At 31.2% G+C, this 12,152-nt stretch overlaps 1 protein-coding gene across 1 annotated transcript; it reads left to right on the top strand.

Annotated features, from left to right (window-relative positions):
* Positions 1 to 6,861: 6,861 nt before the first annotated feature.
* Positions 6,862 to 7,378, top strand: BDCG_16349 (uncharacterized protein; the record flags this gene model as incomplete). Its single annotated transcript, XM_045425595.1, has 2 exons — positions 6,862 to 7,190; positions 7,342 to 7,378. Coding segments are annotated over 2 exons (365 nt in total), but the record flags the coding sequence as incomplete, so codon positions are not given.
* Positions 7,379 to 12,152: the final 4,774 nt, after the last annotated feature.

Raw genomic sequence — 12,152 nt, 5'->3', positions numbered from 1 at the left:
CTGATTCTGTGTCTCTCTCTTTCATTTCTTCTATCTTTATTTTCTCTGCTCTGACTTCTGATTTTGCAGATTCTGTGCTCTTCTTCAATTTTTCTATGTATACACATACATATTTCTATATTGACATTTCAGTCAATCTTGTGATAAATGACATTAATGTTATACACAGAGCAGTAGAGAAATCAGAGACATGCACAGTGTTATTATAAGAGCAGCTTACAGCTCTTGAATTTCTTACAGATCTTGAGTTTTGAGATTTTCATTGTTTTTAATGTTTTTCAGATGATATAACATTGAAAATAGATTTAAATGTGTGATATATAAAAATGAATGAGATATATATAATAACATTTGTCTTTTACAGTTAACTCTTACAGTTGATAATCAATTTATTATCTCTTTTCTTTTCTTACACTTTTTCTTTATCTGTTAGTCACTACTCTTATACAATCTCTATATAATACAGTATTCAGTAACTAGATTCAGCAGCTTTTATCTTTTATAATTCTGTCTCATATATTATACTGTCTCTCTTCACTTACTCAGATCACTATAGTGAACAGCTCATTGAAACTAATCTCATTCAATCTCTGAGTATTCTCAGAAATTGAGATGACTTGATCTTACATATCTGCAGATGTTTCAGATAGTTCATTCTCTGTAATCTCTATAATTGAACTGATATAAACAGTTAAATTCAACTCTGAATTTCTTTTTCTTCAGTAATCTGACTTATATACAAGTCTGTCACTTTGAGATCACTCTTTACTGTGTTATATTCACTGTCTATAGTATGTTATTATATAACTGACTACAGTCTTATCACTTATTAAAGTGTAACATTCATCTGATTTCTTCATTACTTTTCATTCTTTTCTTATAATTGTGAAAAGATTGAAATAAGTGAGATTATCTGATTTGTAAGTATCTATGATTTCTCTTACTTTGTAAGACTTTTCAATTATAAGTCTTTTCTTTTTTAATACTGATAATAGTGCTGTAGATAATTATAATTCACTTAAGTCTTATATCTTTACTTTTATAAGTCATGAATTATTTATTAAGTTGTGTAAGATCTGTCTTTCTGATTCTTTCAATGTGTATGTTCTCAGAGAATGTGATTTGAGTATCTTATATAGCACAAATTATCTAGATTGAAACTTCTCAGAACTCTCATTATATATAAGAACTCATATTTCTATCTTGAGACTTAATTTCTTAACTAGTGAGTCTCATATTCTTTTCAATTGAATTACTCAGTTTAGAAGTAACTTGTTAGCTTTTACACATGTGTGACTGATCTTTTTCAATCTTGATTCTGTGTTCATAACTGTTATATTTGTGACTGTTGCATTCACAACTGCTGTTTTCTCTCTCATCTTTTTCAAAGCATTCTCTGGGATGCGCGGATGCAATTTATATAACAGATAGAATGATGAACACTTGAAGACTGCATACTGCTGAATTCATGTGACTAATAGCACCTGACTGAGATATTCATCTCATAATCTTATAGACTTACTCACTAGATATTTTATTAGTATGTTGCTCAAGATTTCATTTAAGTATTTCATCTTTCTATTTATCTGCAGATGATATAACATTGTTCTATAATATCTTATCTATAACTGGCTCATAAAATGTCTCACTGCTTCTCTCACAAGATTCACACTATTATCAGTTAGAATCTCATGCAGCATTTCATAGTTAATATAGATTTTATTATATAGAAACTTTACTATCATCTTCTCTATTATCTCTGAAACTGCTTTCATAACTGATCAGTCAGTAGTATAATCAATAGCAGTGATTATTCATTAATTTTCATTTAATATTTATGATAATATGTCTATGAGATTCATCTCTCATCATTTGAACAGTTGTATTATACACTTTAATCTAATATTGTACTTTCTCATATTCTAACTCTTTCTTAGATTCTTTCATAATCTGATAGTTCAGACACTTGTGAGTGTATATCTGAATGTTCTCAGTCATACTTGATCAGTATACTCTTGAATTAAGTACACTTATGAGTTCAGAGCTTTCTAAGTGACTGAATTCCTTGTATATGTGAGTCATCAAGTCATATCTAAATGAAGATTCTAGATAGAGAGCTTCTACATATTCTAGATCACAGTAAAGCATAACATTATTTTTCAATTTTCTTAGCTTGAAGTTCAGAAGCATCTCTTCTACTACTCTTATAAGATACTTATCATCTGATATCTTGTCATTCTTTAAGTAAGAGATCATGATGTTCACTCATTCTGATTTCTTATACTCTCTCAGCATGTTTAATATGAACTTCTCTTATATCTAGTTTACAGAACTCTCACTCATGAAATCAGATCTGTAACTGATTATATCAGATATTACAGTGTCTGATCTCTTTCAGTATTTAATATGAAGATTGTACACTTGAAACTCTGAGATTCAATATACTAAGTGTTTAAAAGGTTTTATTATCAATTATAGATAGATGAGACTTTCATGATCTGTGATTACTGTTGTTATATATCTGTTGTCAATATATCTATCTTATAACATCAGTGTGTGCTTGATTATTAGTAATTTCTTTTCATACACTGAGTAATTAAGCTCAGCATCTGATAGTTTTCTATCATTGTATATCACTAAATACAGCTTGCTGTTTTTACTCATCTGTAAAAGAGTGTCTCTGATAGCTTATTTGAATATATCTATCTCAATGTAGAAAGGTTTATCATGATCTGATTGAATAAGTACTGAGAATATTATTACACATTTTCTCAGTGTGAGAAAAGCCTCTTTATACACAGTATTTCAGATAATTGAATAAAACTTCTTCTTTCACAGATTTGTATCTATTTCTCTTAAGAGATCTGAGAGTGATACAGATATTCATATAAAATTCATGATAAATCTGTAGTAATATGAGATTAACTCAAGAAACTGTTATATATAATATACATTTCTCAGCTGTAGTTAATTTACTATAACATTCAATTTCTTCAGAATAAGATGTATACAGTTATCACTCACTACATATTCTATAAACTTCAACTCTTCTGTTTCAAATACACACTTTATTGATTTAATATAGAGCTTATACTCTGTCAGAGTTATAAGCACTTCATTGAGATGCTTCAGATGTTCATTATATGAGTTTGAAAAGACTAGAATATTATCAAGATATATGAGATATGAGATTTCATTCTGTTTATAAAGAATCATATTCATCATTATTTGAAAGATAGTGAGCATATTTGTCAGACTGAATAATATTATCAGAAATTCAAACTTCTCTCATTGTATATTAAACACAGTTCACAGAACTGACAGTTCATTTACACAGATCTGTCAGTATTCTGAGAGAAGATCAATCTTTGATAGATATCAGATATTTTCAACTGTATTTAACTGTTATTGAATCTGTGATAATGAATATTCATTCTTGATTATAAGCTTATTAAGTGCTTGATAATCAATACACATCTGTCACTTCTCATCAGTTTTTTTCATAAATAGAACTGGAAAGACTCACATACTTGATAAGAGTTGTATGAGACTATGTTCTAGAAGATCTGTGATCTGACACTTCTGTTCTTTAAGATGTATTTATAACAGAGAGTACACATTCTGATTGACTGATTTTGCATTCTTTATAACAATCTCATGTGTGAATTCTCATTTCAGCAGCAGTTTCAGTGAAAGATCTGTTTGAAAGATCTTCTCATACTTTTTCAGAAGCTTCTTCATATGCTTGTTCTCTCACATATCTTTTATCTTAGTTTTCTTCACTTTTGAGTTCTGTATAACATACAGAATGCTTTCAGATAAGGTCTTATAAATCATTCTCTTTGCTTATTAGTGTATAAGCAGATTTAATTCTTCTATATCAGAGATGAGAAATGTTCTTCTCATATCAGTTGATAGAATTATATGAACTATTTTCTTTCTATCAGTTAATTACATATGATATGTACATTATTAAATCTGCAGATTGAATCTTTGAAATTAATTAAGTCTGAGAATAAGATTATATTTCACATTCTGCAGCTCTTATACTTAAATATAGCAAGATCATTCTCTGAAGTGCAAGAGAACTCTTACTCTTACAGATAATATCAAATATTAGTTATCAGATAATCTTATATATCAGAGATTCTTCACTCAGTGAACTTCTTTCAGTCTTTAAATTATATAATTATCAATATATTATGTAGAAGCTTCTGTGTCTACTAATACTTTTACAGTCATCTCTCAATTCTTACTCAAGTGCTTCTTATATATTAACATTTCAGATCTTAAGATATTGAGATAAGTATTCACTTCATCATTCTCATCTATATCTTATTCAGAAGTCTGCTTCTTCTTTATATTCACAGAATTCAGAGAGTCATCTAATATAAGCATCTCTTTCACTTTGAAGACTTTTCATAGAATATTAGTGAGTGTCTCTGAGCTCATCAATTCTGCTAGTTTTTTAACTCTCTTACTTCTCTTAACTGTATATACTGTGTGCAATCTTTTACATCATGATTTTGACATCTGCAGTTGAAGCAAGCTCAATACTTATAATATCAAGATTTTCACTCAGAGAATCTCTTTTTCAGAGAATTCAGTGCTTTAATGATAGTATTTAGATCTAGATTTATCATATTCAGATGTATAACTTGTGTTATAGAAGTCTGATTACTCATTCTTCACTGAGATATACTTAATTACAGTATTTTCTGTCATAATTGACTCACTTATTTCTGTATAATAAGAATATTATATACTTTCTTCACTGTGCCTAACTATGAGATTAAGCATTTTCATTTTACTCTTAACTTAGATATAAGATTATGAATGAAGATCTGTAAACAGAAAGATGTTAAAAGCTCTTTATTTAATATAAGATAGTGTAAGCTGAAGTGTGTGAAGTATGATATAAGATTACTCACTTATCTACACTCAGTAAAGTATTTGTAACACTTGTTTTATATATTCACTTTCTCAAAGTTATGCAAGATCTATTTGAAAAACTCATTCTATATTTATAGAAATGAATATCACTCTGAGTCTGTGAGATTCATCTTTTCATCAGTCATCTATAATGACTTCACTTTTTCATATAGAAACACAGCAGATTTTAAAACTTGTTAAAATTCTGTTAACTGTCTGTCTGTGAGTTCATGTTTAATCTGATAATATGATTATATCTGACTTAGTCAGCTGATTGCAGCATCATTTTTTCAGTTGTTATTAAAGCTTGATAACTCTGACAGATCTTTTGACTTGATATATTTTATACTCAGATTCTCATTCTGTATAGTAATCTCTGATGATGTGTATACTTCTGAAGAGATCATGAATGATTGTAATAGAATCTTCAGGTTCAGTGTAGTTATCTATCTGTGTAAACATTCAATCTTCTGCTGCAGGTCTAAGATCTGATTTTCTCTATTCTTATTAATAATAATGATTGCATTGATGAAGCTCTTTATAGTGAATACTTAATCTGCAGTGAATGTCAATTGTTATTTGACTTTCATCTCAGTCTGTCACTGTGTACACAAGGCCTTGATCTTATTTAGAATTCTCATACATATACAGAGCTTCAATTTCAGTTCAGCAGTTTCAGCTACTTTTCTTACTGCTTTAAGTAAACTCTCTGAGAGATTCTGCATATCTTTCAGTTTAGATAGCAGAGAAGAGTATTGTTTGTATTAACTAGAGAAGATATTCATTTCAGTGATTTCTTATTGATTGTATGATATCTATTATTATATCACTGTATTATTATATTGCTATATCATTATATGATTTCTGTTATTATTATACAACTTCAGTGATGATCACTCTTCTCTTTTATTCTTCTTTTGAGTAGAGAGTGAACTTCTTTGAATCTCATTCATCACTCTCATCTTCTTTCTCACATCTCATCTGTTTGTGTATCATATATAGCATTCACCTGAGTGTGAAGTTTTCCCTTTACAAGTGAAGCAGTATCAATTGAATACTCTTTTACTCACTGCTCTTTATACACTATCTTTTGAGATGTTCTAGAATCACACTGACATGATAACTATGAATCACTTTGTAAATGAAATTATCATGCTCTGAAGAAGTCTGTGCTTCTCACTAGTTTTTAGACATGCTATTAGATGTGATTTAAAGGTTGCTTGAGTCAGCATACAATTACAGGCGTACACTGACTTTTTATATATTGTATACTAAATTAATTAGTGACTGCTATGACCTCTTTACACTTGTAAGTAAGTTTGAAAGTGACTGTGTTATTATCTGATGATTATACATTCTTTCAAATCACATTCTCTCTCATCAGATTCAGTCATACTTATATGATTATAACATCTGTTCTAGCTTCATGCAGATTAGCACGCTACTAGTGTTTATAATCTTATAATCTATTTCTGATTCAGCTAGCATTCTGTGTACACTCTTACAAAGAAACTTTCACTATATTATATTACTCATTTACTAACTTTTTTCATTCTTCAATCATCATCTTCATTATCATTATTATTAAACATCACTATCTCATTTAAGATTTCTATTTCTTCTTCTATTCAACTCTTTTTATCTGTTTATCTATTACATTGTACACATTTCTGATGATGATCTCTTATTCTCATAACAAGTATTCTTATAGTGCTTATACTGAGCAGTTTATTAGCAGTAAGTATAACACATTGTGAAATATGATCAGAACTTGTTTATCTTCTAACAATTGTCAGAATGTACTACTATGAATGACATATCTTCTTCATTTTCTTATACATCTCTGACTCTCTTTTCTTCAGCAGTATCTGATCATGTTTTTCTAATCATGTTATATAATTGCAGATACTGATATTTTAATTTGTGTAGAATCTTCACATATTAACAGATTTATATTCACTGATAATTGTGATTTCAATGTTGAATCATTGATCAAGAACTTGAAGAATGTGATAATGAAGAAATTGTCTGTGTTATATATAACTGAGTTTTCTATGTCTCTCTCTGCTTTCTCTATTTCTTTCTCTGTCACTTTCTCTCAATCTTCTATATCTGCCTCTGTGTCTGATTCTCCCGCTCTCACTACCTCTATTTCTGCAACCTCTACTTCTGCTACTTCTGCTCTCACTGCTGTCTTTATTACTAGCTCTCCCTGTTTCAAGAAGATATTGCATAGACTCAGTGAATCATGTTTCTCAGTGTATATACTCTCACCCTTCTTATCAATTTCTAGAATGATTTATTATATGAAGACAGTGTATAATATGACTATCTGAAGCTTGATTACAGATACTGATTATTATATTCATTTTAAATATTTATAATAAGACAATTATTTATTTATATCAGAGAATTATCTTCTTCTTTAACAGTGTTAAGATTATAAGTCTTTTTCTTTTTCCTCTTTTCTTTCTGACACTGATTTTTCTATTCTTAGAAGAAATTGTTATAAGTTTTACTGTGTATGAAGTCATGATATTCACAGATATCAAGAAACTTTTCATAACTGTAAAGTTTAATATTGTGAGAATATTCACTCTGATGAATTTCTTTAAAATGATAGATTGATATTAGTCTATTCTCTGATATCTGTTATCTGACTTCATAATGCAGATGAAAGATATCTGTGTTTTCAGAAACAGAAATGTGAATGTTGTACTCTTTTACATCTGCAGATATGAGACTTGTACACCTTGTCTGAGATATTATTATAGAAATGAGCTGTTCACACACTGTATTCTACTTTCTGTATTTCTCTGTATCTCTATCTCTCTTTCTGAGAAGCCTTGTGTGTGTTATAATTGCATGTACAATTCTAAGATCAGCAGATATTTATTCAGTAATTATTATCTCTGCTTTTACAGTTTTATATACTAACAATAATTCTTAGTTACTTCAGTGTCAGAGATCATTTTAATTGAAGATGATCACACTGCTGAGACTACTCTCTTCTGTTCTCAAGCTTCTTCTGTCACTTTCTCTTCCTTCTCTGCAGAAAAGATTGTATACACACTGAGTTATTGTAAGAAATCCCGCTCCTCGCGGATCCTTTACCCCTATTCCTATCTCTTGCGTAATCAATAGGGCTAGCGGCCCTTGGCTACACACAACTATATAGACTGGAGTTTGCGAATACTATTTATAACTCAGCTTGAATGCTATTATACATTTAATCTCTACATTTATCTTTCTATTATAAACACTTCTAGTAGTTAACAGTACATATCATGCTAAGCTGCAAACACCTGAATAATCACCTGTGAGCACTTATTCTTACATTTCAAGCTCAGTCAGTCAGCAACCGCCTGTTATGACTGGAAGAACTAGAAACTCATGTGCTTCAACCCCTGTGAACTCTACTGCAGGCACCCAGGAGCAGCCACCCGAATCATGAATAACCTCTGTGAAAGAAGTCTCAGAGAACTTATCAATCACTCATGAGACACCATTCTCTGCATCTGTGACAGAGGAACTCTTCAAACTCATGAATGAATCAATCTCAGTGAAGAACATTCTTGAGCATCTTCTGCAGAATCAAGCTATTTTTCTACAAGAAATGCTTACTGTCTGCAAACACCCTTGAACTGAGTTTCTAGACATGATCTTCAGAGACACTCATAAACTGAAAAGAAACTTTCTCAAGTCACAATCACTTAAGGCCATCTATTGAACCACAATCTATAAAAGCTTTTGTGAGTTTGTATTTGAAATTGACTCACAAGCCCGGCTGTGTGACATGAAAGATGAAGAAGCTGTTATCTACACAATGACAGATCTCTATTACACTGAAGCTAAGAACTGGCTGAATCATCTAGAGAATGATCATGAGAGATCTCAATAATCTGTTCTCAAGACCTATCTAGAGAATAAATTGAGAAACTTTATAAGCTGAACAGAGAACATCTGAACTGTGATCACTAATATTAGAAAAAGAGATGAGAAATCTGATAAAGACTATTCATAATACTTCATGAAATTGTGACATAAATTGAGACCTGTGAAAACAGAGTTCTGAAACAAGACCTGAATGATGATGTTCATGAAGAGACTGAATAAAGACATGCAGAACAAGCTCATTGAGCAAGACTCTAAGCTCTTGATTCTGAAGAAACTGATGACTCTCATTTATCACTTGCAGATCACTGTGAGAGTCACAGACTCATAGAGAGTGAATCATTGACTGGTCTTACAAGAATCAGAACAATAGAGGACAGATTTGTCAGAAAAAGATGATAAGACACAGAGAGATTCACATCTGACTGCTGAGTAGAGAGAGAGAGCTTTATAAGCTTCTATAAACAGAGTGTATAACAGAGAGACTAAGAAAAAGAGACTCTGCTTCATCTATTCTAAATTAGAACATCTCTGTACAAACTGTCTGAACAAATTAAAATAGAAATTTAAGAAGTCACAGACAGAGTCAGCAACAGCCTTCTTAAGAGTCTTGAAGCTGACATCTGAATCTGTTGCTCTCTCAATAAAAATACTTGCTTGTGAGAAGAGACTGCACTGCAGTACTGCTGCCCTGCAAGTATGAGAAGTATTGATGAACTCAGAATCCCAGGTCACTGTGATGTCTCTAAAGCTCACAGAGTGAATAAGCTGAAAGATGAAGACTGAGAATCTGCTCTTATAATAAGCAGAGTGTGAGAACTCAGATCTGAGAACTGAGAGACTTGTAAGAATCATCTTTGAATTACAAGATCTCTCTGAAATCTGAAGAAGATTTGTGAAAACTGTGATTATTGCAGACATCACAGATGACATGTATTTGAGACTTATATAACTTTAAAGACACAATCCACACATAGCTGTCTGTGAGTCAGGTTTATACTTTTAACCAGTGTTGACAGACTTACTTACAGAGATAGAAGCAGTTGATACTGTAGAGTTAATTAGAGAAGATAAGCTCATCTATATGATAACTTTGTAAGTATCTGAGAATCTCACAGTCATGAAAACTGAGCTTCAGATATCAGAGAAATACTGAGATCTCACAGAGATATTCAGCTCAGTTAAGGCAGCTGAGCTTTCTTCTCATCATAAGAAGAATCTGATAATAGATTTAATAGAAGAACAGAAACCCTTCTGAGAATCAATCTATAAGCTCTCTCATTATGAGACAGAGGTCTTGCAAATCTATGTGAAGAAGAATCTGAAGAATGACTTCATCTGATCTTCACAGGCCTTCACAGAAGTCTCTGTGATATTTGTGAAGAAGAAGAATGAAGATCTCAGATTATGTGTAGACTACTGTGACCTGAACTCTAAGATAATAAAGAGCTGCTATTCTCTGTCTCTGATTGAGAATGTAATCAACTGTCTTATAAAAGCTGTCATATTCATACAACTGAATATGATCAATGTATATACATAACTGTGAATACAGTCTGAAGATAAATGAAAGACTGTCTTTAGAACTGCACTGAAATTGTTTGAATATCTAGTGATGTCTTTTAATCTGACTAATATTCTTACAGTATTTCAGTCTTTCATCAATAAAACACTTCACATATATCTGAATGTCTTTGTGATAATATATCTGAATGATGTGATAGTGTACTCTGTGAAGAAGAAAGAACACACTGAGCATGTGCAAAGTGTGTTGAAGATCTTAGATAAGACAGAACTGTATATTAAGCTTATAAAGTATAACTTCAGTGTCTGCTGAATTAATTTCCTAGAATATGTAATCACTGCAGATGATATTCAGATGAAATCTTCACAGATTGAGACTATTCTATTATAATCAGAGTTAACTAGTATTCATGAGATTCAGATCTTTCTGAGCTTTGTGAATTTCTATAGATGATTTATCTTTGTGTTTGCAAGAATCTTCTTGATTCTTACAGATATACTGAAGAATGAAAACAAGAAGAAGTTATCTCACAAACAGAGAATGAAAAGATTGTTAAGAAGAAAGAACTGTGAGAACTTTCTTATCTCAGAAGCTTACAGAGTCTTTGCAAGGTTAAAACAGATATTCACAGATGCAGTGATGCTATTCCACTTTAATCTCTTACTTTTAATCAGATTAAAGACAGATATCTTCTTCTTTATGATTTCAGAAATAGTCTTGTAACTACAGTCAAATGAGAACTGGGTTTCAGTGGCCTTTTTCTCACAGAAGATGCAATCTGCAGAGATTAACTATGACATTTATAATCAGAAGCTTCTCATGATAGTGAAATTCTTTCATCACTGATATCACTACTTCAAGAATCTCATGATAGTGATTACTGTTAAAACTAATCATGACAGCTTGTAACAGTTTACTTCAATCAAGAAACTCTCACAGCAGCAGATTCACTGAGCTCAGAGACTGAGTAAGTTCTGATTCAAGATAGAACATATCAAGAGAACTAAGAACTCAGTGAACAGACTCTCTCACAGACCAGACTATATTAAGAAGATCAGGATGACAGATACAGAGAGACTAAAGAAGGTAGAAAAGCTTCACAGAATACTCAGACTAAGTATTACAAAGAGATTGACTGAAGAGTCTCTCAATTCTCTATAAGAGAAGAAAAGAAAGAGAGAAAAGAAGTCTGTACAACTACTCTCTATAACACTGAGAGTCAACACTCTGAGAATCTCTGCAAGAATTCTTGAAGAGAGTATCTATAATCTGAAGAGTTTGCAGACTTTGAGAAGCACTGTGAAAGACCTGATGCAAGAAGAAACAGAGTATAAGTCTTTATAAGATCTTCTATTCAGATTGTCTGAACTGTAACTGAAAAATGAATATACTCAGTATATTCAGAAACTGCTTACAGCAGGGATTAATCCTGCAGAAATAAAGAGTTGAAGAGACTTAAATAATCTCTTGTGAAGAGAGAACTGAATTTATGTACCTGTGAATGAGTTTCTATGTGTAGAACTTATTAAAAGATATCATGACTCTTCTCTAGTAAGTCATTTTATAGATACTAGAACTCATGAGTTACTCATAAGAAAATACTTCTGACTGAAGATACAAGAACTTGTGAAGAAGATAGTGAATTCTTATACTGTTTATCAGAATTCATAGATAGTGCAGTTCAGGTCATATAAAGAACTTACTTCTCTACTCATTCTGTGAGAACCTTGAAAACAGCTAGAAATGAATGCCCTTGTAAGTCTCTCTGAAAGCAAGAACATATATGATACCTGCTTTGACA

This window comes from Blastomyces dermatitidis, assembly GCF_000003525.1.
Source record: "Blastomyces dermatitidis ER-3 genomic scaffold supercont1.2, whole genome shotgun sequence".
In the NCBI taxonomy this organism is placed as follows: Eukaryota; Fungi; Ascomycota; class Eurotiomycetes; order Onygenales; family Ajellomycetaceae; genus Blastomyces; species Blastomyces dermatitidis.
The sequence above is the reverse complement of the archived record's forward strand: the minus strand, read 5'-3'. Positions and strand labels throughout refer to the sequence as shown.